Source organism: Rhinolophus sinicus, chromosome 2 (assembly GCF_057876585.1).
Source record: "Rhinolophus sinicus isolate RSI-liver-muscle chromosome 2, RSI-T2T, whole genome shotgun sequence".
Classification (NCBI taxonomy): Eukaryota; Metazoa; Chordata; class Mammalia; order Chiroptera; family Rhinolophidae; genus Rhinolophus; species Rhinolophus sinicus.
In genome coordinates, this window is record NC_142502.1 from 158,861,692 (window position 1) to 158,889,580 (window position 27,889).

General features: G+C 46.7%; 1 protein-coding gene across 2 annotated transcripts in view; it reads right to left on the reverse strand.

The window, feature by feature from the left end:
• The window catches only part of PRKCE (protein kinase C epsilon), a 469,174-nt gene that overhangs the window by 14,918 nt on the left and 426,367 nt on the right, over nucleotides 1-27,889 (reverse strand). Inside the window, exons 12-15 of one of the 2 annotated variants that reach the window (XM_019748626.3) lie at nucleotides 17,670-17,808; nucleotides 13,131-13,319; nucleotides 9,930-10,076; nucleotides 4,720-4,749 (exon numbers count right to left, since the gene is read on the reverse strand). In XM_019748626.3, the coding sequence (XP_019604185.1) occupies nucleotides 4,735-4,749; nucleotides 9,930-10,076; nucleotides 13,131-13,319; nucleotides 17,670-17,808 (490 nt within the window). In that variant the 3' untranslated portion in view covers nucleotides 4,720-4,734. Of the gene's footprint in view, nucleotides 1-4,719; nucleotides 4,750-9,929; nucleotides 10,077-13,130; nucleotides 13,320-17,669; nucleotides 17,809-27,889 lie in introns of those variants that run through there. The other variant, XM_019748625.3, reaches the window with a different exon arrangement.

The window sequence follows — 27,889 nt, forward strand, 5'->3', positions numbered from 1 at the left end:
CTCCACTCATCAATCTTCCCCCGCCTTATTTATGAAAATATTCTAGATAGGTATCAGTTCTTTTGGCCTGGGATTTATTATTGCTCTGCCTTCTGGCTTTGAAACAGGAACTGTAAACACGCTTAATACATGCCTCTCAAGTCAAGATGAGGTCACTTGCCTTCTCTTGCCATTCAACAATTTCAGGTTTCCTAATGCAGGATCTTATCAACCTTCCCTCTGCTCCCCCCCCCCCCCCCCCCCCCAGTTCCCAGGTACATACTGGAATAGGTCTTGGGCCATAAAAAGGGAGAAGAAAATCTAGAGATGGAGCTAAGACAGAAACATTCTCTGGAAAGAAAAACGTGGTCTATCTACACAAGTCATTTCATTCAGTCCACAAATACAGAGGGTGCCAAAAAAATGTATACACATTTTAAGAAAGGAAAAAACTATTAAATTATAATATTCAATATGATCCGATACCAAAAGATGAATACAAGTCATGTTTGACTTCTGCAGTTACAAGAGGTGCTCAAAGTGGTTACCATTAGTGCCCAGACACTTCTGATTATGGCAAACTACTGCTTGAGAAACGTTGACCGAAGTGTCCACTTGTATACATTTTTTTGGTACCCCAGTATATATTGAATACCTACTATGTGCCAGGAGTGGTTGCTGAGGATACAGCTGTGAATAATACAGATTAAAAGCCCTCCCCTAACGGATTAACCAGAACATACTAATTGTTGATGTTGGGTGAGGGACACATGGGGATTCTCTCTACTTTGGTACATATTTGAAATTCTCCATGATAAGATGTTAAAAATACAGTTCTCAAATCTCAAACACATGATGCCAAGTGAAAGAAGCCAGGCACAAAAGAGTACATGCTACATGGCTCCATATATATGAACCTCTATTCTCCAGTGACAGAAAGCAGATGAGGGATTGCCCGGGGCAAGGGGCACCTGGGAACTGTCTGGGGGCTCGAGGCGTCCCTATGTTCATTGTGCTCATGGTTACATGGGTGTATCCATTTGTTAAAATACATCAAAATGTGCACTTGAAATGAGTGAATTTTATTCTATGTAAATTTCATTACAATAATGATGATATATGAAAAGCCTCAAATCCCCGTGCTCATGGAGCATGTTTAGAGGAGTGGCTGGGGTTGGAAGAAACCCTAGGGACTATGTAAGTCCCTCATTTTACAGGAAGGGAGCAGAGAAATTCAGTGACTTGCTCAGGGTCCCACAGATTTGCTAACAGCAGGGACCAGCTGTGTCCAGCATCTTCCTCTTAACTCATTGCCTGCGACACAGGGTGGGGGCTAACCTCTGGAATCCTATGCTTTGGGGTGACTGTATTCTGAAGCATTAGGTGGAACATTCGTATCCCAGATACCTGGGTACCTGTAGCCTAAATCCGCCGTGCCGCTCCAGGAAGAACTCCTGTTGGTTTGAAACACTAGCTGAGATGCCAGCAGTGGCAGCAAGGAGGAGGGGGTCTGACTGAAGCCCCAAGTCAAGGTCTGGTTTATTTTGTAAATCATTTCGGTTGATAAGCCCCATACTGGCTTATCTTCCCATCTCCCTACGTAAGGCAAGAATCATATTTCACTGTCCTGGCCATTCTCAACCCTCCTCCACACCTAGCTGGGCTCACACACCTGACATACTCCATTGACATCTCAGCTCTGTACTCAAAGGAAACGCCTTTGCAGGTGAAGTAGGTCCCAGAAAGGAGTTGCCAGATTAACACAGAGGGTCAGTGGCTACAGGCCCATGGGCCAAGCCTTCTCGCCTTGAAAACACCAAGGTTCATGTGGAACCTTAATTGTGTATTTGTCAAATCCCAGAAATGTAGAATAACATTTGCGTGTCACGTTTAGGCCAAATCCAATTCTGTTACCATCCGCTACCCCTGCACACAAATAGGGCACAATAGATGCAAAACTGTGTTTCCAAGAGCTTCTTTCCTTCATGACAAATGCACCCTTGGAGAATCAAGGTCTTGGACTTAAAGGCTGGTGCAGGCGGGAACCCTGTCAGCTTGCAAATGTCACTTGGTGGTCTGCATCCTTCAAAGAACAGTTGCTGGCTTCAGGGCTAGAGGACAGAGCCCCTCCACGGGAAAGGTTTAATGTTTTCTGCTTTTACTGATGCACATTACCCAGCCTCTGACCACTGCCCCTCTACTACTGGTTGCCAGACCACCTTTCGCTTTTTCTGCAGAGACTGGAAGGAGGCACAGTTCAAGTGGACCTGCCTGGACAGGATCTTCTACAAGACCTCGGGTGGGAAGTGGCTCCTGTGACCCACACAGAACCTGCCTCCCAGCTTGTCTGGGGGACGGGGCTCTTCTTCCTGCCACCTCTCCTCCTCTGTCCTCTAACCTCGAGACGCAAACCTCAAAACTCCCGTCCCAAAGTTGAGTCCTGGATTTTACCCTATTGCCTGGTATTCCTCAAGTATTTATGTTAGAGAATCTCTTCCTGTCATCTTAAATCCTCACGGTGGTGACAGTAAGGTGACAGTAGGGGATTCTATTCAACCCATGTCAACCTTCCCCTCCAGGGCTTTACAGAGAGCACAGAGTACATGTTCAATAAATAACTGTCAAAAAGAGCTGATCTGAATTCTGCCTTTCCCCTTTCTATGCTTTTGCTCAGATGGTTCTCTCTTCTTAACCCTTCCTGGCTCTCTCTGCCAAGTTCCAGCTCCTCCAGAGAACTTTTCCTGACGGCTTCTGCTCTTCCCTCCTGCCATCAGGAGTAGCCCAGTAGGTCCCATGCACCCAGGTAGGCTGTGTGTGTTACCTCCAGTGCCAGTGGGGTGGGGAGGAGATTAAATTCAATAAACACTTGTTTGGTGAACCCATGAAGGCAAATCCCAACCAAATAGCTATTAAGTCATAAATGAAGGCTTCGGAGCTTATAGAAATGCCCAGCCCAGCTCAGGGCTCAAATCCCTCCCCCCACCATGAGGAGAACCACAGTGATGTGTGGGTGGCCACCCCCACCCCAGGCTGCAGGAATGCTCCTGTAATCAGCATTCTCAGATGGAGAGATCTCTGTCAAAAATACCCCACTGAGGCTGCTTAGGTTAAAATGACTTGGGAACCTGCCATGCTTGTATGGCATCTCCTCAGTGGCAGCCACCGTGTCAGGGCTGGGGCATCGAGAACCACACAGCTGTGCCCAGCAGAAACACTGCTGAGAATACAGGCAGGAAAAGTAAAGGTGGTGAGCAGGTTCACATAATAATGAGGGGGCAGAGTGTAGGAAATTGGGGTGCTATTCCAAGGGGCAAAAGGGCTGGGAATACTGGCATCTGGGGTGAGTCACACATGGTCTTGCAGTCCCTCCCTTCTCCTAGTGCTCCCCCAGCTTAGAATTAACTCCCAGCAGGCTCTCTGGCAGAGTCGAAATCGGCCATTTTTTTTGTGCCAGTCTTCAGGTGCCTTTCTGTCCTGTGATAGTTGTTTCCCTGACCGCATTGTGTCATCCCTCATCTGAACTCCTGGCCCCTCCAGCCCTTTGGAACAGGAATATTGTCCAGTCCAGCCCCCTTCAGCTTAAACCCCCACTGTCTCCATCACTACCAGCACCACACCACCCTCAGCAGTCACTGTCTATCAAGGACTGTCCTAATCATTTCACATCATTAGGTTTTTTTACTCCTCACAGCCAATCTGGTATGGTAGATACTATTACCCCACTCTATGGATCAGGAGACTGAGGCTCAGAGAGATGAGATGGCTTTCCTAAGATCCTACAGCCCACATTGGATCCCTGTTGCATGTGATTCTACAGCTCAGGCTTCAAACCTCATACCCCCTCCTGCAATCCTTAACTCACGATTCTTGGAGTACTGGGAGGAGAGGAAGCGGGGCTTCAATAGGTTGGGTGGGGGTGGTGAATGGAGAGAGAGGAACTAAAATTTATTAAGAGTCTAATCCTGTTTGTTATGGAATCCAGGGTTGTTATCTGATCCCGTTAATAATTCTGTGAGCAAGTATTCTCATTATTTTACCGATAGGAGGTTGGGGGCCTCAACGAGGCCAGAAGTCTGGGGGAGAAGTGAATTTCCAGGTTCACATGGCTCTCCTGTGACAGCAATTTTATTCCATCTCAAGTCTCTCTGAGGTCAAAACCAGGACCATGTCCACTATAATACGCCCCCACCTGGGCCAACGACCAAAAACCAGGTTCCTGGACTTTTCCCACGCCCTCCAGCCCTGCACCAGAGTCCTGGCTCCTTGAGGGACCCTGCAGCCTCCTGGAGGGTAAGGGCTCTCACTATGGCATGGACGTTCTTGGGATGGGGTGGTGTCCTAACTGAGGGGCTGCAAGAACCAGCTGGGCCCTGCTCCTGCTCTGCCAGATGGAGGATGAGGACGGCCTCTAATGGTCTCCTGGGCTCCGTCTTCATGGTCCACGCCATCAAGTGGTCCCTGGGCCGGTGGGCTGACTTTAGGGGAAGGGCTGCTTCAGCAGCAGGGCTCCTCCCCAGGCCACTAAGTTGGTGAGGGTGTGAGGGTCTCAAGCCCACTTCCCAGTTTTCTCTCAGCACAGCCCAGTCATGCAGGAGCATGCAGGAAAGGCCTCCCTTGGGCGTCCCGCCATGCAGTGTGGATGGCTGGATGAAAACGGATCATGAGGTTGAAAGGGGCCTCCATGTCACCAGGCCTGAGGACTCACCTACCTGGAGAGACTCCCCACTCTGAAGGCCTTACCTTAATGAGGGACATTCACACTGAAGCAAACTTGAAAAGAGAGAACACGTACACAAACAGAAGTTTACTTGGCCGGCATTTTTCCCTCATCGCCTTTGGCTTTACTGAGGACAACTAGGTTTCTGGGGAGACAGATCTTTCCCTCCTCCTCTGGCTTCCCCCCCATTCTGGCGCCAATGTCCCCACTAGCCACAATCTCAGAGCCCAATGCTTTTCGAGGGGAAAGGAAGAGTATGCAGGAGGAATCCTAGGAGTGAACAAAATACTCCAAGATCTGCAAGGTCAGCTGATGCCCTTCAACCACACCAAACACATCACTTCTGCCGTCTATGGTTCCCAAAGAAGGCAAGCCCACCAGTAACACAAAAGCAAATATGCTACTTTTATTGGCAATTAGATGATTCCACCGTTGTGGACCCAAATCTCAGTGGGATAGACCAACAAATCCTATACTTGAAGACTTTTTTCTAGTATCAAAGCTCTTTGCTCCAGCCTTGCTGGCTTTTCCATTCCCCCACCCACCGCTGGGGTGCCTGCCACCCATTCTGTGTGCCCTTGCTCTGAAGTCAGCCAACCTCAGAAACCTGATCTGAGTACTTGATGGCACAAAGTCTTTCATTTAGTGTCTATGGTATCGCTTGTGCAAAATCACTGGAGTATATGGGTGGATAGGAAGAGGATAAAAGGGAAAGTGGAGGAGGGAGAATATATTATACAGCTGGGAGGACAAGTGAGTAGATATTCTACACGTAGAAGCAGGGGACACTGAAAGTGTCCTGGGGTGGGGGCTAGTGCAATGGGGCATAAATAAACCTGAAGGCAGGAAACCCCGTGGACTAGTGACAGCTGGTGAGTCAGGGCAGGGGTGAGACAGGGACAGTCAGGCGCCAGGGAGAAGAAATCTCAGTTTAGCAAACATCTCAAGAAGTCAAAGGCCTAGAGGAGACAGCAGCTAGTGGAGGTATGTGATAGAACCTGACCAGAGGCTAAATTCCAGCTGTGAATCTGGACAATCTCCTCCGTGCTATCTTCAGAGGGCGAGGCCCTATAGAGGGGATGGGAACCAGGCCCGGGAGCTGTTCTCCCTCCATAGCCTCAGCCTCCTGGGATGAGTTAGGGACCCCAACCTCCAGCTGCACCCGCCCGGGCAGAGTGCAGGCTCACTGTGTGAGCCACATCCATAAGCAGGATATGCCAAGGAGGGGACTGAACCGTGTCATGGGAGTGGGGCTGGGTAGGGAGCTCTGGAAAACATGCCACTACACCTTGGCTTTTCTTAAGGCCTAGCCTGTATGACTTGATCTCACCCAGGCTCACCTCCAGCACCTACCGCCAGACAAAACCCCTTCCTTCCTGGATCAGATAGACAGACGCCCCTGACAGAGTCCTCAGATTCAGTACGGCCAGCTGAGGAGTGGGGCAATAGCTGTTCGGCAGGCTTTTGGGGATTGGTGGCATTCTGGCATGATGCCAGTGGGCATGGGTAGGGAGCAAGCGGAGGATGGACAGAGGAGACCCAGAGTTCCTTCACAGGCCCCAGGCCCTTGACTGGATGCTTCAACCTGATGGGACCAGGGGAGTGTGGGCACCTGACCTCCTTGCCTGCTCAAACACACGCCCTGTGTCTTCTTGAAGCCACTACCAAATTGCAAGGCTGGTGATGTTTGCTCAGACTTGTCCCCTTCCTTCTCACAGTGTTTTTCCTTGGACTTGAAGTCTGTCCCTAAGATCTAAGAAACTCAGTCTGTCTCTGGCTGCTTTGCAACCCCCTATCCCAGCCACTTCCTGCCAATGCCAGCCTCCAAACCAGCTTTCCTTCCCTCCTCTGTCAAAACCTTTCTTTCCCAGTTCTCCCTGGATGGCACCTGATGTGCCCTCAAATCATGTGACACCAAAAGCCTGTCTTGTGATGGAACTCTCTGCCCCATGAATAGAAGACAACTTCTGTGGGACATACCTCAGCTTCCCAGTGTCTCTCCAATGACCTCTTGTGGGTGGCCATCTATTTTGCCTGCGGGTAAGGCTGACCTGCTTATGGCGCACAGAGCCCTCTGCACTGCTTGAATCTGAGCCAGGCAGGTACCCACAACCCCAGGGTTCATTCTGAGTTAGTTGGCAGGGGTGGCAGGGAGGGGGGAAAGGCTTATAAAAACCTTATGTCAGTTTTCACAGTGGTCCTGCAAGGCTTTAAGAGATGAGCAGTACAGTATATTTACCGTGGCAGTAGGCTTTAATCTAACCTAAAATTTGTGTCTGCTCTATACAAGCCCACAGATAACTCTGGGTGGTGCCATTAACATTATTCAGAAAAGAGCTTTCAACTTAGGGGCAGATTTGGGGCACCTTTCCAGCCTGCTAACTAGATGTGGGCTATTCTTCTCCAATTTTGGTATTTCTCTGGAGATAAGTCTCTAGTCCCAAGGATATAAATGTGATCAGATATTTAAACAACTTGAATCTTTAAAGACCTGTAGCTGAGACCTCTGTAAGGATCAACATTTTTGGCTTGACACTGTGACCAGATACACCTCTTGCAGAATGTAAGTTTCCCTTTTAATCCTTCCTTCAGATGTTCTAATTATCTCCTGAATTCAAACCCATGGAATAAACACCCTCTCCACGGGCCGTGTGGTGGTGAGGCTAATGCTGGAGGTCTGCGGGGGCGAGTAGGAGAAACATGCACAGAAGATAATTTCCAAGGCAATGATGAAGTCAGGCTTCGGGAAAGCTAAGACACTGTGAAATTGGTGGGAGCTTCTGGACAGTCCCTGCTCTTGTTCATTGCCATCCTCTCAGGGGGTGGGAACGCCCCTGACCCTACTTGAGCCCCTCAGCAAATGAAGTGTACGGAGTTTTGCCCTTTGCTCTCAGGTGAGGAGCTCTCCAGAGGTCCAAGGAAGAAAGGCGTGGGTGCCTGGTGCTCTAGGGATGTACTTCTACTGCTGGCACCGGGGACCCCTCACAGTGTCACTCCTTTCAGGTCTGCACTTTCATTTGGCTCAGAGTCAAGACCAGAAGGTGGAACCCCCAGTGAAGAACCACTGGCACTTCTAGAAGTTTAGTGACCAGAGCTTCTCAGCCTCTTGAAATCTCAGATCTCCCTCCCCCACTGGATTTGCAAAGTATTCTGCCACTTACTCTACCCTAGTGAGAGACTCTTCTCCATGAATCCGTATGTTAAAACTTCCTCGTGTTTTTTAGCATCAAAGATCTCCCTAATTGCTTGCTTCTATGTGGCCTCTCAGCAAAGACCTGCTGTCTGCCTCCGCCTTCCTACCCCAGGTCGTCTCTCCCCTTCACATCCCTTGCTGATGGTCCCCTGGGGCTTGCCCTGTCCTCTCCAGTCTGCATGCCACAGGAAGGGGCTACTCCTCCAGCCTTCTGCAAGCTTCGTTTTAAGTCATTTTGTTGACTTGGAATCCAAATTGAAATTGAAATCATTGTTTTAGACCTGCGCTGGCTGTTCCGCCCCTGAACTTGTACTAGATTCCCGTTTGCTGGGCCTGGATTCTTAGGTCTAGTTCGCAATTTTCTTTGGGTTGATTAACTTAGATTAAACTTGAATTAACATGTCACCCTCAGATTTGAGACTCTACTTTTGAGATTTGAGACTCTACTTTCTCCTCCTCCTCTGCCTGGCCCCTGGTTTCAGACTTGCCCTCATTTTGTCGGGGGCAGAGTTCATCTTGTCCTTAAAGACCACCTGCAGAGACCCCGGGGAGAGGGGAGGCAGCCTTCTGGGAGGCGGGCATGTGCAGTAAGCCCTGTCCCAAACCCACAGCATGGGCTTGACATAGCAGGCCAGAGAGCTATGTGGGAGATGGGAAGGGGTAGGGGTGATATAAACCAAGAAAGAAGGTGAACCTCAATCTAGCCTGTTCAACTGTGTGCTAGCCAGTGAAAAATCATAAAATCCCAAATAGAAAACAGGTGAGGAATGGTGCCAGGACCAATTGTCCAGGGACGGTCAACCCACCATGCTCTAGTCTGGCTAAGGTCTGGACCACGTTCTTCAGCTGAGAGGTACCAGCCGCCCTCCCCCTCACCCCACTTGGCACATTTCTGAGAATCACAGCAATATCAAAAGCACTCCCTAGAAAACCTCCTAGAATATAATAAAATTTCTTTCTGATAATTTATAAAGCACAGGAGGTTGGTTTTTGCACTTGTAATAAGGGAGGAGGGGATTGACAGAATATAGGGTGACTGAGGGCTGACTGGATGATCTCAGGTCTTCTTTGCCGGGACCTCAGCCCTAACACTGGGGCTCCTGCCCAGTAAATGACTATATTACACACTTCCATTTACTCCCAGTAACTAGCCAGCTGGCTGCGCACATTTTCAGTCTGAATGATTGCCTTATCAGGCTAAAAGCTAACAGAATTAAGATATCCCACCCCAAAACACACACACACACACACACACACGCACGCATGCACGCACACGCATATACACACACAAACATATATGCACACAAACATACTCTCACTAACTTGAAGAAAAGCACTGCTTACACCTTCTCTGCTAGGACGTGGTCTTTGCTCTCTGCGTCAACAGTTCTATTCCTTTTTTCAACTTCTGAGCTACTAACACCCCTTATTGTGCCCCCCCTCCAACTGGCATCACCCCAACAGGCCTAAGAACCTGGAAGAGTGTGATGAAGCTAGAGTGAAATCAGAAGGGAGGGCAGGGCAGAGAAGGAAGAGATCTCTCACGTGGCCTAGGGAATGGGCCTCTTAATAGATTTTGTCCCCAGAGGTTCCCAGGAGGACAGTCCTCAAATGTCAGGCACTGAGCAGCTACTTCATGCTCTGTGTTAGTTCCAAATAATGACTGTGACTATTATTTAGTTAATATTTTTCTTTACATTGATTCATTAAAAAACCCATTTATTTATCAAGAAACCTTATATCTCTATCATACATTGAAAACTAGTATCATTTGCAAGTTTGGATCAAAATGAGTAAGTAACTCTATTAAAATAAAAAATGTTCTTCTGTGTCCCATTTAAATCATCACCTTGGTTATGGCTTATAGGGTGTATATTTTCTACAGTAAACGCTTAAGGCTGAAGAGACTCTGTTTCCAGGGAGCGCCTTGGCTACCTCCCGCCCGTGTCATTCTGGCTGTCAGATATGTCCCAGAGCATCTTTCTGTGCGTGGTACCAAGGACCAGCCCACAGGTGGGAGGAGCTCCAGGCCTTACTTACAATTCGAGGTTTGAAGGGCGGCTTGATCTTCTTCTGCTCCAGGAGCACCCAGTCGATCTCCTTGAAGAATGGGTGCTGCCTGATGGCGTCCTCACCATTCTGTGCTGCGACACAGCCCAGGCGCTTGTGGGGGTTCTTGGTCATGAACTGCAGGGATGAGCACATAGGGAGAATTAGGAGCAAAGGCCCGGCAGGCCTACGCTGTGAGGGAGCGATGGGCGTCAGCCAAGGCAACATCGTCAGTATCACCTCCTAAGCCCGTTTTCTGTACGTTTGGGGGGCTTTCCCCTTCCTTAGTATCCTCTGACTCTTATACAGAACTTACTCTGTGCCAGCCACCATTCTAAACATAATATATTAACTCACTTCAGCTAAATGAAACCCTCTGAGGTATTATTTTCCCTATTTCGTAAGTGAGGTAGTTGACGCACACACAGGTTAATTATCTGGGCCAAGGTCAAACAGCCAGCAAGGTACCAAGTTGGGATTAGAAATTCAGGCTCTTACTAACTTCCTAATTCCTCTCAGATTCTCACGTCTTCTCCTCAGGGAGACTGATGTCTGACAAACTCACTTATCCTGACAGGTGAACAGTCCTTTTTGAGGTAAGGAAAGAGAACCATATATTCATGTTAAGGTAAATTATCAAAGGTATCTCCTGGACCTTTCCTTCTCCTGGACCTGGGCCCTCCCACTCTTTAAAGATTTGAATTTGTCATCTCTATAAACAACATACCCATGAAAATCAAAAGATTAAAAAACAAAACAAGAAAAAGAAATGCTTATTGCGTCTCAACGCTTGTCTGTAAAAAGCATATTGATGGGTTGTACATTTTTTGGCTGGTGTCTTATGACAATGGTGAAGAAGGGAGGCAGCAGGACTGCCTCTTACTGTTGCCTCTGAGTAGACTGTGCACTGTGGAACTGTGATGAAGTGGTCTTCTCTAGAGTTCCGTACCCCCTTCACAGAGGCAGCAGCCCTCAGAGACACAGCTCACCGGCCAGAGTCATGGAAAACCTGGCCTGGCCCTAGAATCGAGCGACAATGTGAGGAAGTGAAGTGTTCCAAGGCCAAGGGAGTAGAAGACTGCTCCTTACTTCCTCAGCTCTTCCTGTCCTCCCACTTCTGGGAGGGGAAGTATCAGGGCTACGGATAAGCATATAGGTTTTAACGCCACAGGAAGCTGCCCCTGAGCCAGAGGCGCTTCTCACAGGGAAGATGCCTTCTCTCAGAGACTTCCCCTCACCAACCAGCTGACACAGACATGAGTTCTAGCTTCTGCATCTCTGTAGGTCAAAGTTTCTCAACCTCTGTGCTAATGACATTTTGGACCGGATACTTCTTTGTCGCAGGGGCCGTCCTGTGCATTGTAGGATGTTTAGTGGCCTCCTTAGCCTCCACCCACATGTGCTTGTAGCACCCCCTGCTCCAACTGGTGACAACTAAAAATATCTCCAGACATCAACAAATGTCTCTTGGGGTGCAGGGGCAACATTGTCCCTGTTGAGAACCACTGCACTGGGTCATCCAAAATGAAAGGGCCCAGGTCGGGTGCCAGGAGGGAGGCTCAGATCAAGAAGAGCTGGGCTGGTGCTCAGGGCCCAGGTCTGTGGGGCTCGTGTTCTGACCGCCTTGGGTGCTGCCGGTTTTTCCTTAGTCAACACCTGGCACAGTGCCTGGCACATGCTAAATGCTTAATACATATGTTCTCAATAGACGAATGAGTAAATAAGCATACTCTATTTGCTTCCTTCAGCGCTCTCCTGCCCACTGTGACCACATCTGGATGTAGCTTCTATTGACTGCCCACCTTCTCCTGCTGGACGGTAAGCTCCACAGGAAGGGACGATGGCTGTTATATTTACCAATACTTACTTAGTATCTAGCACAATGCCCGGCACATCCGATGCACTCAAAAAAATAGTAGTTCAATATTAACCAAATTAATTAATAGAAGGGAAACAGTGAGGGAGAGAAAGGGAAGTAGATGAGGAAGGGAGGGAAGGATAAACTGAGGGAGAGAGGGAAAGAGGAGCACAAGCAAACAAACAAACAAAAACAACTGTAGCAAAAAGACACATGTTCTGAAGTGGTGTTTTCCAAAATATTGTATGTGTCTTCCCCCAGACACCTACAAAATGATGTTAGGTCTTTTTAACATTGTCATATAATGATTTCTGTTAATTAGTTACGGCAAGTGATACTGATTTTCCATCTACGATATGACACAAAATTTCTTTGAAAAATACATACAAGTATATTAGGCAAATATTGGGAGTTGATTGGAAGAACAAGAAACATAAATCATAGTAGAGAAAGTACTTGGAAATGGTAAATTTTCTGAATGTGGTATGCCAACTGCTGAACTTTGGGGCACTCTGATGGATGAAAGAAGCCAGCACTGGAAGTCCAGGTTCCTGGGCTGCCACCCCGGTCCTGCCTCAGCTCAGGAGGATGACCCTTCCCAGGCAAATTGATTTGCTTAGCTTCTCTACACTTCAGCGTCCACAGCTTTCCTCGGGGGATAGGCAACTTCACTTACTAGCTGTAGTATACGTTTCTTAGGTTGTAGGAATGACTGCACTGAGCAGGTAGGAAGAATTTTCACACGTGAGGGATTATCTGTAGGGCGGGGGCAGCCTCTCTATTACTGTCTGAATCCAGCATGGCCGCATAGATCTTGAGTGGACACTTCTTTTCTGATCAGCTCTTCAGCCACAGTGATGCCTTCGTGGACACAGGTGCCCTCCTCTCTCTCCCCTGCTCTCTCTTCCCCATCACAGGCCCCAGAAGAAGACAGGCTACGGTGACAGGCATGGAAAGTATGGAAGGAGAGTCCAGCCACAGAGCCCAGGCAGTAGGGCTGATCCCAGGGCAGTCTGGATTGGTTCTGCTCCCTCTGAAACACCCACTGGAGGACACAGGTGTGCACAGAGCTGCCCCTCAGGAAGCACAGACCTGTCGTCCTTTTCCCACAAGAAGAGCCATTCTCTCGGCAGCAGCTCTCTGAACTCCCAGGGACGACTGTCCTCAACTCCTTTCATTTAGCCGTGAGCAGAGGTGGGACAGAGAGAGGCAGACAGAAAAAGGGAGAATGGGAGAGTGCGTAGGGAAGGAGGAGTGAGAGGGACAGAGTGAGAAGAGGGAGAGACGGTAGCAAGGCCAGGGAGCAGAAACCTCGGTGTGGGGGGTTGACTCACAGCTTTCAGGATGCTGACGGCCTCCTTGCTGAGCCAGACTGGGTAGAGCACGTCATCGTGGAGGATGGACTCAAACAGGTCGTCTTCGTTGTCAGCCTCGAAGGGGGGCTGCCCGGCCATCATCTCATACATCAGCACCCCCAGGGCCCACCAGTCCACGGAGGGGCCATACTCCAACTCCTGCAGGATCTGCTCAGGAAACGGACAACGTCAGCGCCCACCAAAGACTCCCACCAGCGGCCACGTCTGTGCCACAAGTGCCCATGGGGAAAACCACACCTTCATTTCCAGCTTGCTCCTCCGCGGAGCGGAGCGCCATGTTACCTCAAGTTAGGTTCCCAATCAGCGAGTTCAGTGGAAATTGAGTTTGGGAGGTGCTATGCTGGGGGCCAACTGTCTAAAGCTGGTACCTGTCTAAAGCTTGTCCTCCTGTGGGGACAAGTCACTGTTTCTTTGTTTGAGCACCAGATGAAGTTCTTCACTTGCATTGATAGCCAAGTTAAAAAAAATGCATATTTTTGACATTAAAGTCAGGGTGAGAGGAGCAAGATGCAGATGAAGAGCAACACAGTGAGCTGCAAGGGACTGTGTTCCGCCAAGTGTGCTCGCCCATCTCACACTCAGCCCGGGGCACGGCTCACTGAGTGGAAAGGTGAGCAGAATCCCACTCTTCAGAAATGGTGACAATGTGGAAATACCTGAGCCCTGGGCTCTTGGAAAAGAAAGTATAGTTAATACGTCTCCTCACCCTTTTGTGTTCCAATCACAAAGGGTCACTATGCTCTTGCGTATTCCAAGGAAAGACCCATCTCCAGGGTTCCTCATGAGTCCCACGACACTCGCCAACGAGCCCCTCATTTATCTGCCTCTATAAAACCCCAGATCCCCTTCCTTTTACTTGAGACGCCTCAAACGGCGAAGGCCATGCCTAATCATTGCAGCTTGCAGGATACCTCAGGTGGGTAACTTCTCAGGTAACTTGTCCCAGAACAGGCTCTAGCTCAGTTCTCAGATTTGAAGACAGCCAGAGAAAAGGAGGCTGAACCCCAGTATATGGGCTTTCTGTGGTCTACTCAAGACACCCTTCTAGAAATTACAGATTGCTTGGAATTAAATAACAAGACTTGGGTAGAAGGATTTTGAAAACAGTAAAAACACATTCTAGTAATCTTTTGCATTTAGAATGAAAAGGAATATAAGCAAATACAGCCAACTCTAAATGATTCCGGTTTGGTAACCTGTTTGGTGAGTACCTTGCCTCTTAGACCAGTGGTTAGCGCATGGTATCTGTGAGAGGTCAGAGCTACAGACTCCACTGTCCTGAGGAGCCAGGAATGCTGCTCTGTTCCAAAGCCAAAGCCAGCACCTCCCTCAACCTTGAAAGATCCAGAGCCCCAACCTATCTCACCACAGGACCACTAGTTTCTCTAGGGCACTGTTTCCTCAGGGCATTTATAAGCAACCAGGTGGCAGGGGCTCTCGCATTCTTCAGAGTGCCCACTGTGAGCAACCCAGTTCCAACACTCGGGAGATCGGCTGCCACACGTGCCCACTGTGTGTGCCTTACTGGGTGTGCTCATTTCTCTCCTTGGCGCCGGGGGCTGTGAGTGCTAAGGTGGCCACCTTCCAGCCTCCAGAAGATGGCACAGCTGAGTTCTCTGCCACCACAGGGTGATAGGGAGGTGGCCTCCAGGTTGCCTGTGTTGGCTCAGACAGGATGGCACTGCAGGAACCACAAAGCATCCCTGCCTACCCTTCCCCAAGGCCCTGTCCAAAGCCTTCCTGTTTGGGGTGGCATCTTTCATAAAATTGCTTTTAGGCTTGGCTCTAATTATCTGCTTTCTAATCGGCTTGTCTGTAATAGAGCTGGTAAGAAGGGCAAGGCATCACACGCCATGGGAGGGCACCCAGCATGGCAGCCATGGGTGGGTCAGAGCTGGGGTGGAACAGAAAGGAAGGCATTGGGTGTCATGATGACAGGCATTACCCAGGGCTGGCCGCCATTCCTGGGGAGCGGGGGCTGGGGGTAGAGAAAGGAGAGGAGGAGAGATGGGTGTTAGCCAAAGGCATATGGTGGGAAGAGAAGCCCTGGGGCAGAGCTAGCATCTCCAGAAGGTGTCTGCTTTCAGGGTTAGCCAGGCACCTCTCCACTTCTCCTACTTGAATAGAGGCTTATGCATTCTGAAGCATTTCCATGCTCTAATCTCATTAGAGTCTCAAAACAACTTGAGGAGGCAGGTAGGGCAGGAATTGTTATTCCCATTTGAAAGATGAGGAACCCGAGGGTCAAAAATGTCTTGCGACTTGCCCAAGGCCACATGGAGGCATTAGTGGTTAAGTCCAGTGTGGAATCTCAACTCTCAGGTCTGTGCTTTTCACACCCCACTGCACAACCCAGCAACGATAGTAATGATGGAGCCTCCATTGATTGACTCAGTGCTACTCTGGGCCAGGCGCTGTGGTACAGGCTTTAGAAGCACACTCGCATTTACTCTTCCCCACAGCCCTTGATAAAGGTAGCAATACGTTTATCAGCTATAAATTGCCTACCGTAAGACCAGGGGTTACTTGCCGTTTCAAGTGTAGCGGTGATTCTGCATAGTGGGCACATGTGTAGAATGTGTCTGGGCTCATAAACAGAGGTCAGAGTTGCTCATGTGAGTCTCGCCAATGGACTGCCCTTCGTGAAAGTTGTGTGGGTATTTTGTTCACCATAAAGTAAACGTTTGTCTTGGGCTGGGTCCTTAACTACTACCCTGGGCTTTCAACCCTTTGACTCTAGTATCAACTCAGAGGGACTGGAACCATGCATTCTGAGGAAAAAGGATGAATAAAGAAGGTGCTGAAAAAGCAACCATGAGAGCCCTGGCTTTCACTGGTTTCTCCTTGAAGGTTAAATTCCTAGTGTTCTTGCTAAAGGAACACACTAATAGAGACACTTAGAAGATAAAAGTCCCAACGAGAATTTACCTATGATTTACCAACCTCACTTCTCTGACTCTCCTCAGGCCTCCCCCCGCCTCACCTAGTCTGTGAAAAGTCTCTCACCTGTCCTTCCCTGTCGCTCTCCCCTCTGATTTACAAATATACTGCTGACACCCATCTTCTTACTTAGACAGGTCTGACTATGACTCTTCTATACAGGGAAGCCCTTAGTGGGTCCACAGATTCTACAGGATAAAGGCCATTTTCCTTGGTCCTTTATCCTAAGCTCATTCATTACTAAGAGCACTAAGAAACCCTACACTACTAGTGTTCTAGCTACACTATTTTCCTTTCTTAAAAAAGGCCAAGAATGTTCTCACCCTTTCGTCTTTGCTCATGTTGGAGTGTCCTAAATTCTCATTCATTTATTCATTCAACAAACCATTACTAAGAGCCTGGTTTTTGTGCAGGATCCTGGAAGTACCCAGATTAAAACAGCCCCTGCCCTAAAGGATTCTTAACTCAGGGATACTGAACCTCTTCCCCTGCCCCACCCCCACTCAATCCTCCCTATTGTTTTCAGGAATGTTCCCCACCCCCCACACCAAAGGAAATCCTGCTAATTCTTTACAACTCAAATCATCCACCAGGTGCTCCAAGAAGCCTCCCCATCCTGAGGATACCATCTTGTGTTTCGTACCTATTTATTCTACTTAATTAGTTATTTACTTACCTGTCACTCCCTCTGGACCAAAAGTTCTTTTAGGGGAGCGACAAGTGTCTTAGTCAGTTCTTTATCCCTACGTTGCTTTGTGTCTAGCAGGTGCTCAAACAATGCCCATGGAAAGGAAATGAAATCTAAATGTGCTAACACATACCTAACCACCATGGGCAACTTAATGGGGATTGGTACTTCCTTCCCATTTTATATGTGTCAGAACCCACAAGACCATTTTTATTAAGTATCTATGATTGGCTATGTCTTAAACCATATCACACTAGGTATCTCTCAGCTGGGCAAGACTGACCTGGAGAAACTCAAGGGAAACAAACACTTTATGATGAACAAAATACCCACACAACTTTCACAAAAGGCAACCCATTGGCGAGGCTTACAATGACTATCTCTGATCTGCATTTATAATGAGCCAGGTACTCTCCTTTTTCTCCTCGATCCTGTGTGCTCCCTATGTAGAATCACCACTGCACTAGAAATGGCAAATAATTCCTGGTGTTACTGTAGACAAATTATAGTGGATTAATTGCTGCCTTTATCAATGGTATTCCTTTATTCTGTTTATAAAGAAGTGAAAACAATGATACAAGTCAACAAATTTCTCTTGGTCCTAGTTTCATTGGTAGCTCCCGAGTGGATGAAAGAGTAATAATGCTGAGGCGGACCAATCCAGATTTGGGGAACGGCCTGTTACTCTCAGCTCACCAGTATCTCCCCCTTCCCCTTCACCACCATTTCCTTATGGATACATCAGCAAGTCTTCTCCCTCTTTCCTGGGATCCATCCTGGTTTTTCAGAGTTTCCCCCTAGCACCACTAGATGACTCCAGTTCACGGGGATGAAACATGAGGAGGAGCTGGCCTGGCACACTGTCTTACCTCAGGAGCGATGTAGTCAGGAGTCCCACAGAATGTGGTGGTCGTCACACCATTCAGAATCCCTTCCTTGCACATCCCAAAGTCGGCCAGCTTGCAGTGACCTTCTGCATCCAGAAGGATGTTGTCCAGTTTCAAATCCCTGCAACATGGGCCAGAACCACATGGTTAATGCTTCACTCATCCCAATACGGTCTTCTTGAGTTGGAGAGAGAGGCACATCTCAGGAAAATCTGCTATAGAAAGGAAAGTCTTAAGGAGGCTTGACCTGCCAGCAACCAACCTCAAGGCAGGTCTCTGCCTACGAGGGCCAACCCCCAAAGGAGCCAAGTTCACCCCAACATGAGGGAGGAGGTTCTGTTACCCGAGGAATAGCTCAAGACTGCTGCGGTTAATAGATTCAGTAGCTATTTATTGAAGCAATATTATGTGCTGACATTCATATTATTTACACCTTGATGTGAAAGAAAGAAGCAACTTATCCCCTTTCCTTTGTGAGTTAACCACGCAGATCAGCTGGAGGAACAAGACTGACACATGTTAACATCAGTGAGGCAGATAAAACCACGTAAGAATCAGGTGCTACTTTACAGGGCACTGACTGTGTGAACTGTTGCATTTCAGGGAGTAGACAGACCACTGATGGCTGGTGCAGGCAGGAGGGCTTCCAGGAAATGGTGACTCTCGAGAGAAGCTTGGATAGATGGTAAGGTTTGGAAAATCATGAAGAGAAAAAATGGGAGGGAGGGGAAGGCCAACACAGGAGATAGAAAAGGTGAAGAGATGAGAGAACTGGATCCCAGTGAATGGGAGAAGAGACAGGCCTGTTGAAACCAACCACAAAGAACCTCAAATGCCAGGAAGAGTCGTTTGACATTCACACTGAGGGCAATGGGAGCCCTGCCTACATGTGTACCATGTATTTGCATGGTCAGTATTTTAGAGGCAAGCAGGCTGAGTGAAGGAAGCGTCTGGGGCAGGAAGGAAGGCACACTGGTTGCAATAACCAGGACCTCCAGAGCTCAGGTGGTTCTGCGAAGTCAGTGAGGGCCATGGGCGCAGTTCGCCTCAGCCAGTGCAGCTCCCCTGTGGCTGGTGTTACAGTTTGAGGTCTGTGTAAGATTTTTACATAAAACCTGGGTTTCTGGGTATGAAATCCCTACTAACCAAGTCTGCAGACCCCAGACTTGTCCCACAGAAGGAGCCAGACTTTTGAATGGAGGTCTCCGCACCCCAAGCCTTCCTCGCAGCCACTCTGGGGTGGAGGTGTCTCGCAAAGAAGGCCCACTGCCTTGCACACAGAGCAAGAGGGGCCCTTCTCACAAGCCTGCTGGCGTTGGGACGTGAACTCCTCCACCATCAGGAATCCAGGCCTGAGTGCAAAGGTGGGGCAGGAAGCATTTTGGGGCCTGCCTGCTTGCACCATGGCCCCCGTTTCCACTTACAGCTGGGACTTCTTGAGAAAAGAGCACATAAAATGTGCTGCTGTAAGCAAATGCTCATGCACTACAGAAAGAACAGTGAACCCAACCAGCCAAGCCACTGGGACCCGGGGTCCCTGACCCCCAATCCTGGCCACTGTGTGTGGTCAAGGCTCAGCTTTGTCTGGGAGTGGGAGAGCAGTGAGATGAATAGCAGTGTGGCTCTGGCATAGGAGGCCTGGGTTTTAATCACTGTTGTAACCTGGACCTGGTGAAGTCACCTTGCTGGTCTGTTACCCTTTCTGTCAACGTGGGCCAGATACATTCCTGCTCCGAAGCCTGTTTTCGTGTGTGAAAAATTGGTCTGTAATACTGTTACACCCACTTCCTTCATAAGGAAACTGACCAAGAGGGAACTAGGTGTCCGGTCTGCACACCTGCGATCTTGGAGAGGCAGACCTATAGGCCCACTGAGTGACGGCCCCTGCACACTCTCTGGAGTTGCCTTTCCAAGACTTACAGGACTGCATCATGATCACCATGGCAACATCCACCGTAACAACAACAACAACAACAACAACATGTGGAACGTACCTCGAGGTCTACAAACCACATTCATGTTCTGAACAACACTGAGAGTTAGGAAGAGCACGCTCAGCTATTACTAGGGCAGAAATTAGTACAGAGAAGCCGGAAGAAGGTAAGCGAGTTCTGCAAGCTGACGGGGATGGGTGGAACTAGGATCTGAACTCAGGTCTGCTGCTCGGGAAGCTGGTGTTCTTGCCTCAGTGTACTTACTCCTCTACCTTCCTGCCTTCACTTGGGGCGGGGGGGGCTCTTTCAATGCCAGCCACCAACCCCGGCTTTATAAAAGACCCCACATGCCACTGCTCAGAGCTCTTTTTTAAAGCTTTTGTGTCATAGAAAGGACTCGTTCTAATTTGTATGAATGGACTAGATTCAGAAGAGTCCACACCAGCCTGAACCTTGCCCTTGTTCTCAAAATTGCCACTTAGCATTTCTGGCACATCAGGCTCAGTCTTTCCTTCTACTCAGAGTTCCAAGAGAAGGTGGCATGTCTTATTTCTGCCCACCTCCCGCTCTTCTTTCCCTGCCTGGCCCTAATCCAGATGCACACCATCCCTTTGCTTCTTGGCCCTACTCCGCCCCCCCACCCCGGGGGGGGGGGGAATTGCTCTTCTTGAAGGTCTAAGGTGAAGCATGTGTGAAAGTGGCTGCCCCTCTGCTGTGGCAAAGGGAGGCCCCGGGCCAAAACTTTTCTTTCCACTGTCCTGCCACTGATGCCTGAAATCCCATGAGTCACTTCCTCAGAGTCCTCCTCCACTGTCTGTATTTCTTTAAAACTGTTGTCCCATGGAAGAGACAGTGATTTATGTTCCTTTCCTTTGTGACAGGAAGATTAGTGAAGCGTGAAAGACCCCTGGGGGCCAGAAGGGCCATTCCTAGAACTTTATTCCTCTGGGTGTCTTCAATCTCATTAAAAAGTAAAATACTGACACCATTGGGACCAAACTTGTCCAGTCCTGGGCTCTCCGTGAGTTCCTGAGTGGGGTTTCAGTGTGGGGGAGAGCTCAGGGAAGCCCAGGGCTACATTTGCCCAGGCAGAGAAAAAGAGATGAGAGAATGTCCTTGCCTACAAGGGGTAGGGGACGAGGGCTGCTGAAAGAAGGTGGCATCCCTGAAATTCTGTCTCCTGCACAGCTGACTGAGGCTGTGGTCCACTTATGGTTCCCCCCTTCTCCATCTTTCTACCCATGACTTTCTACTTCCTATTCCTGTCCCACGATTCTCCCACCTGCTGGTTTTAAGTGCCGCCTCTTCACTAGGGGCCTCTAAACCTTCCTGAGAAGGGGAGTTGGGAACAATTGTTTCCAGCCTTGCCTGCTCTGAGGCCCAGCTTGCAGGGCAAGTTGAGTGGGCATGTCTCCTTCCTGAGAGTTCCTACAGTGCTTGTTTCATGGCTGGGCACATAGTAGGTACTCATCAAACTTGACTCACAAAGAAGGACTTCTGTTTAGATATTAACCCCTGACTGCTCAGTCCTCAAATACAAGTCCAGGGTACTTTTGCAAACTGGGGACATTTTTAAGGAGTGGAGTCATTTTTCTAATAGGGAGAAAAATGCAGCAAAATCCCTTTCCCTAATATGAGCCAGTGTCACTAGCCATTGCTTATTAAGTTAATCTATTAATAGTTTCACTTAATTCCTTTCACTAGGTAATTCATGTGTTCATATTAATAAAATCCAATGTATAAAGAGGCATATACCGTGTTTCCCTGAAAATATGACCTAGCTAGACCATCAACTCTAATGCGTCTTTTGCAGCAAAAATTAATATAAGACATAGTCTTATATTATATTATACTGGATATTACATTATATAAGACCCGGTGTTATGTTATGTTATGTTATGTTATGTTATGTTATGTTATGTTATGTTATATTATATTATACCCCGTCTTATATTATAGTAAAATAAGACCCGGTCTTATATTAATTTTTGCTCCAAAGGACGTATTAGAGTTGATGGTCTGGCTAGGTCTTATTTTCAGGGAAACACGGTAGTACATATTCTCCCTCCCGCATCTGTTCCTCAGGCATTCCTTTCTCTCTCTACAGGCAATTGCTTTTCATTCATTCTTTGTGTATCCTCTTGATCACACTTTATACGTAAATAAGAAAACATTAACATATGCAGGCATACCTTGGAGACATTGCAGGTTCGGTTCCAGATCACTGCAATAGAGTCACACACATTGTTTGATTTCCTAGTACATACAAAAGTTATGTTTACACTACACGGTAGTCTAATAAGTGTGCAATAGCATTATGTCTAAAAAAACAACGCACATACCTTAATAAAAAAATACTTTCTTGCTAAAAAAAATGCTGATCATCTAAGCCTTCAGATTGAATCAGAATCTTTCTTTGCCGATGGAGGGTCTTGCCCCAGTAACATTAAAGAGCGCTGACTACAGATCACCATAACAAATATAATAATAAAAAAAAGTTTGGACTATTATGAGAAGTACCAAAATATGACACAGAGACATGAAGTGAGCAAATGCTGTTGGAAAAATGGTGTTAATTGACCTGCTTGATGAAGGGTTGCTACAAACATCCAATTTGTAAAAAACACAGTATCTGCAAGTGCAATAAAGTGAAGCACAATAAAACAAGGCATGCCGGTATTCATTTACTCCCCCTTCACTAAATGGAGATTACTACATGCATTCATTTGTACCTTACCTTTCCCACTTAACACATACTGGAGATCTTTCTGTCTTGGCACATAAAAGGCCTCCTAGTTCTTTTTTATGGCTGCATAATACTCCACATTTATTGGGGGACATTTTTAGGGTGCTTCCAAGGCTGTGCTATCACAAACAGAGCTTCAGTGAATAAGCTTGTACATATGATGTCTCGCACATATCTGAAGGTAACTGTACACATTTCCTAGAAAAGACATTTCTGAATCTGATAGTACAAGGATATGGATTTCAGTGCATGTTGCCAAACTGCCCTCCTTAGCGGCTGAACAATTTTCACTTCTTTCGGCAGTATATGATAGTGTCTGTTTGCCAATATGGTATGTTATCAAGTTTCTGGTAGTCTGGTAGGTGAAAACAGTATCTCAGTAGATGCTTAAGTATCTCTGTAAGTTTGAACATTTTTCATATATTTAAAAATAATCTTTTTTTTTTTTTCTGTAAACGGTTGCCCATTTTCCTTTTGTGGTGTTTGTTGTTTTTTTAATTGATTTTTAGGAGCTCTGTCTATATTAGGGAACAACTTTGTGTGGGCTAAGAATTATAAATACTTGTCCTAGTTTACTGTTTGACTTTTGACATTGCTTGCAGTGGTTTTGCCATGCTGATATTTATTTTTATGTAATTGAGTTGATGTTTTATTTTTATGGTCTTTGGATTTTATGTCTTAATTTGAAATGGTTTACTCATTTCAAAGTTATAAAAGCATTCTCCCAAGGTTTTTCCTACTACTTTGATGCTTTCATTTTATAAACTTGTCTTTGGTGTATTTGGAATTTGTCCTGATAAAAGGTGTGAAGTATAGATTCAACTTTGTTTCTAGACATCTCGTGAATTGTCCCAATTCCATATGTTGAATAGTTTATACCTTTTCCTCATTGACTGAAATATCACCTCTATAAATACTGGTGCTAGATACCCCACATGCATTTGGATTTATTTCTGTAATCTTCATTCTATAACACTGACCTGCACCAAACTTTTTAAATGATTATAGGTCTATAATATGTTTTAACATCCAGTAGGGCTGGTCCCTTATTCTTTTTCAAAATTTTCTGGCTACTCTTGCTTATTTATTTTTCCATATGAACTTTAGAATCATCTGTCTAGTTAAAAAAAAAAAAAAAAAATCCTGGTGGTGATTTTATTGGGAACAGTTTAAAGTTATAAATTAACTCCGGGAGAATTTATATTTTTATGATGTTGAGCCTTCCTATCCAATAATATGTTTGTTTTTCTATTTGTCTGTTTTCTTTAGGGGCATTTTAAAGCTATCTCATATAGATCTTGTACATATCTTGTTACATTTTATGGGAGCCTGCTGGTTGTCCCAATATCCTTATGGCCTTAGTGAGAGAATTTTTTTTTCTTGCCATGCACAGAGCAAAGCAGGTATAAACGAGAATTCAAGGCTTTCCTTAAAACTTAGTTATGGGACTAAGTTCTAGCCAATCAGATGTGTGGAAGTCTTAACAGGAAGAGCCTTACTCTGCTTTTTCTATTTTCTGTTGCCTAAATGAGGATATAATGCCTGGAGTCCTGGCATGTGCTTCTTTGACCAAAAACACAAGTTCCAGGCCCCAGGAGTGCCCACTTCCAGATAACGTTCATATGAAAAAGAAATAAACTTGTGTCTTATTTAAAGTACTGTTGTTTGGGGTTTATACGTTAATTGCAACTGAATCCACTTCTAAACAATCCAAGTTATTATTTTATATTTTAAATTCTTATCATAAACGGAGTCTTTTCCTCCATTACATTGTCCATCTTGTTGCCCATGTATATACTAGTTATTGATTTCTGCTTCTCATTCTGTGCCCTGCCACTATATTACCGAACACTCCTTTTTTGTGTGTGTTTTCCTGTTGGTTCTCCTGGATTTTCCAAATCATCTGTAATTAGTGATCATTTTTACCTGCTCCTTTGCAGTGTTTATATTTCAAACTTCTTTGTCTGATTGTGTAGACTAGAGCCTTAAGAACATGGCTAAATAAAAGTGGTGATAGCAAGCATCTTTGGTAGTCCCTGATTTTAGAGGGGCCCCTCCCAGCATCTCTTCCTCAAGTGCCTTTGTCATTGTCTTTGTTGCTTGGCACCCGGATTGAAGGCTAGCTTACTGTATCCTCCCTCAGAATGAAGACTTGTGAGAACTTTCATGGAACCCCTCTTCTTTCCCCAGCTGCCAGAGGGCCAAATGGTTGTGGGCTGTGGGGAAGCAGGGAAGGAGAAGGCCATGCAGTGTCCCTCTAGTTCAGGGTTTCTCAACCTTGGCACATTGGAGCTAGACTGACATTTAGGGTTGGATAATTCTTTGTTGTGGGGGCTGTTCTGTGCTCTGCAGGATATTTCGTAGCATTGCTGGCCTCTATGCATTAGACACTGTTAGCAACCCCCCATTCCCAGTTGTGACAACCAAAACTGTCTCTAGATATTGCCAAATGTCCCCTGCAGAGCCTCTGCTGGACAACTACTACTATAATCTAAGTCTTAAATGGTGATCAAGGCTCCAAGACGGCCCAGATCTGTAAGCCACGTAGGGATTTGGGAGCAATACTCTGGCTATCAGGAAAGAGTGCATTTGTCTGGAGTGTCCCCTGCCATTTTATCCCTGGGAGACAGCAATCCTGACCACACCAATACTAGTAACATTTGAAATGAGAGGAAACCGAGGCTCAGAGAAGGTAAGTCAGTTGCCTGAGGTTGCCTGACTTGTAAGAGGCAGAGTTGAGTTGACTCCATGTGACTGCCCGTGACCACCGTTCAGATCAAATGTGAGATCCATGAGTTGAAAATCTCTGTCTGCTGATTGGACCCAAATTCCTGTGGGCTGGGAAAGAAAGTCTTCGGGTTGAGAAGGGGAATACAGAGACCGAGAGGTCACAGTTGCTGACAGGAAAGGATTGATTTAGGGCTGCATGGTATAACCAAGGCTCCCTTGGGGTAGGAGCACAGATCTTTTCCAGAAACTCCAAAGACATCAAGAAAGGAAATTCCCAAAACAACGTACATTTTTTTTTTAATTCTATAAAACCTGAAGGGGGGGTCGGTGTGGGGGGAAAGACCTAGTAGTTATTTTCATAAAAAAAAGGCTTATCTTCTAAAACCAATTATGCTTTATTTATTGGAGTGGGAAAAGGGAAAGGGATCTGTGAGTAAAAGCGAAGATCTCTCAAATGAGTTTGCTGTGAGATGGGGAAGAAATGGTCTCACAGTGAGGGAGAAGTGGTGCATAAAGGTCTTAATATTAGGGAGGACTGCTGGAGATGGGGTGAGAGCAGTGGCAGGTCAAATTTTACTTTCACTTTTAACAAAAGTATTCTTTTAATGTGACAAGAAATCAACTGTTGATATCTCTAGAAATGTGGATAATTTTGGCTTCTAAGAATTGCCATCCTCCCCCATTGCTATCCATACACCTAATTCAGTGTCTAATGGCTTAAGTATACGTAGTGGTCGGTGCCTACATGTTATGATCTGAAATGCTGGGTGACTCCCCCAACTTCTCTTTTCCTAATGTTCAGATAGGAAGTGAGGTACTTCTGAATCTGAATTGTAACTCTGCTACTTACTAGCTGGATGATGCTAGGCTTGTCCAAAATATCTCTGGGACTCAGTTACCTTATCTGTAAAATGAGGATAATCTTGCCAAGACTGAATGATATAACCCAGGTGAAAGCTCTAGCATAGTGCCTGATACGTGGTAGTTACTCTAGAAATTCTGCCCTCTCCAGGGATCTCCATCAGTCATTTCTTAATATACATATCCCCTGTTAGGGCAAGTCACTAGATCCCTAACAAGGTTTATATTTTTAAAAAATATTTTACCTTCTACTGTGTATAAGCCACCGAGATAGACACTGTGGGAAGAAAAATAGGAAGGACATGCAATTACAACATATAGGAGAAAGTGATGAATGATACTTAAATGAGCGTGCAAGAAAACGCATGGTGTGCGAGACAGCAAGAGAGCGAGAGAGAGCAAGAGAGCGAGAGAGCGAGAGCGAGAGCGAGAGCGAGAGCGAGAGAGAGACTTTCAGCCTACCCTAGTGAGAAAATCAGGGAATTCATTTTCTCTGGGCCTGGGGACTGACACTACAAGGGAACACCAAGTGCCTCAGGGGAGAAAGCAAAGGGGGAGGCAGACAGAGAGCAGGGGTGGGGCTGCACAGGTGTTACTAATCAGGATTGAGGTGACAGCTTCCAGACCCTAGCAGACTTCTCAGGATCTGGAATGGCCACACCGTGAGCACGACCTTTCTGCAGGGCCCTGGGAGCTGCTGTGGCTAGCAGCTTTCATCGGTCCCTGTGCTCTGTGGTTCCCCACGTCCTAGCACACACCTTGTCTCCTTCACTCCCGACAACAGCCCTGGGCGGTAGGTATCATCATCCACACTTTACAAAGAACTTGGGGGGCACAACGGCTCACAAAGGTGAGCTGGGACCTGAACTTCATAAGTTGGGGGGAGTCCTGTTTTCTTCACATGACTCATCAGTGGTCTCATGTGAAAATTCATTCTTTTCCATTTGTAAACCTTTATTTTCCCTATTTGATGGCAGATTCCCCAAGAATAAGAGCCAGAAACTCTTCTGTGTAAACCATACAGCATTTAGCACAGGGTTCGCACACAAGGCAGTCTTCACATATAAGAAAAAATTGAAAACGGTTTTTCTTTGCTTGACTTAAAAACTCACCCTACAGGAAGAGACTCATAAGCCCCTGTCTTCTTCACCCAGCCTCCATTTCTTGATGCCCTCGACTCCCTGGCACGCTCAACTCCTCTGGCATGCTAATTCCACAAAGCTCAGGCCTGAGTGCCACATTAACGACAGCAAATTCTTCCATTTACTTGAAGATAAGAGATTAGAAAGATTACTTTGCAGATGCCAAGTATTTGGATCACCAGAGAACAGGCCTTCGGGGAGGTTATGAAGAAACTCTTCTTGTTTTTGGACAAATAGTGGAGACTCGTGAATGACTGTGGTTAATCAGATGGGAATACAGGCTCTTCTGGTAGATGTTGCCAAACACCCTCATAAACTTAACATATTCAAGAGGAAGACAATTTTCCCCTTCAATATAGTCAGACTCCCCTCAACATTGGGGTAGATGTTGGTGACTGGCTGCCATCCTAACACTCCCAGGGATGCCAGATCACGCAAGTCCCACCCAGGCCAGAGAGGACAGTAAGTAAGAACCACAGGACAGCACCTCACACCTCTCCATCAAATAGAAAAGCACAGTTTGCTTCAGAACAAAGGTAACTGATTTAAAAATTCTCCATTGAAGTGCTGACACCTGAGAATCAATACTAATCTTTCACTCTGGGCCAATCTGTAGGGAAAATCCTTCTCCAAGGCTTTTAATAGGAATAGCTCAATCATTTAGGAATAAAATAATAACTACCATTTTTTTCCCCCCAAATCTTTTTGTATGCCAGGCTCTGTGTTAAGTCTTTCTGTGATTTATCTCATTTTATCTCACAAATAGCCTATGAATCTGGTAGGACTATT